General features: G+C 52.0%; 1 protein-coding gene across 1 annotated transcript in view; it reads left to right on the top strand.

Annotated features, from left to right (window-relative positions):
* The window catches only part of RALBP1 (ralA binding protein 1), an 11,578-nt gene that overhangs the window by 5,187 nt on the left and 5,295 nt on the right, over nucleotides 1-1,096 (top strand). Inside the window, exon 3 of the mRNA XM_010144018.1 lies at nucleotides 1-106. This exon is cut by the window's left edge and continues 19 nt beyond it. Coding sequence (XP_010142320.1) covers nucleotides 1-106 — 106 coding nt within the window. The remainder of the gene's footprint in view (nucleotides 107-1,096) is intronic.

The raw sequence follows: 1,096 nt of genomic DNA, 5'->3' as shown, positions 1-1,096 counted from the left end.
AGACCGTTGTTGTACGAGTGCTCCCGCCTGCCAGCGGTGTTCCGGGAGTGCATCGACTACGTGGAGAAGTACGGCATGAAATGCGAGGGCATCTACAGAGTGTCAGGTACTGCGGGCGCGCCGACGGGCGGGTTCCTCGGGCCTTCACTTGCCGTTTCCTTATTGTTGTACCGCGTTCAACTCCTGGAGACCCTGTTTAGAGCTGCGTTAGTTTTAATTATCCAAACAATAATCAGGCAGCGGAAGTTAAGCAAACCCATAGGTGTGAAGTGCAGTTGCTGGTGTGGTGGTTCTGCCTAACGGCAGTAAAGATACACTTTGGCCTCCCTGGTAGGATGGTAACGATGAATAAAACGTGTCAGTGTGGCCGGCCTCGACTTCTCACTACTCGGTGACCCCAGAGGCAAAGAGGAGCTACCACCAGTTCATCACTTACTTAAGCTTCCCGCTAAGCTGCTTTTTCCAGTTACTTCCCTGGTATGATGTTTTTCCTTAAAAAAAAGTCTTCATTTTGAGCAAATGCCCGGATGAGCAGAAGGTCCAAAGGCTCATTAACGCGGCACTTGCGTAACAGCAGCTGACAGAACCGCAGCGTCGGTTTTCGGCACGTTGAACAAACAGCCCCTTTATCTGTGAGCAGTCGAGCTGGGGGCAGCACCTCGGTGGGTGCCTGTAAGGCAGCAGGAAAAGGAATTGGGGGAAGAGCATGGGAAACAAGTTCCTGGCACCGCACATCGGTAATCAACCAATTTTAAGGGCTTTGTGGAGCCGTGATCAATTTTAAAAGCTGTTTTCTTGCTGTCCCTGTGTACAGTATCTGTCAGGGAGGCACCAACACCTCGGCAGCTCCTGCAGTTTCCTCGTCACGCCCGTCAGAACATTCTGGTTGGGTGTTTTTACCCCACACCACCCGCTGGGAATTTTCACAGGAGAAGGGGTGTTGTACTCTTGCTGTTTGTACTTCGTAGGTGTTCTCCAGTGCAACAGCACCCTCTCGTGTGGGTAAGGTAGTTAGACCAAGAGCTCAGAGAGAGGAGTCAGTGGCTTGGCCACCCTGGACACAAAGCAGAGCCTCTTTTTACCCGGCATTTCCCAC

The sequence above is a fragment of the Buceros rhinoceros genome, unplaced genomic scaffold, assembly GCF_000710305.1.
Source record: "Buceros rhinoceros silvestris isolate BGI_N320 unplaced genomic scaffold, ASM71030v1 scaffold7259, whole genome shotgun sequence".
NCBI classification, from domain to species: Eukaryota; Metazoa; Chordata; class Aves; order Bucerotiformes; family Bucerotidae; genus Buceros; species Buceros rhinoceros.
The sequence above is the reverse complement of the archived record's forward strand: the minus strand, read 5'-3'. Positions and strand labels throughout refer to the sequence as shown.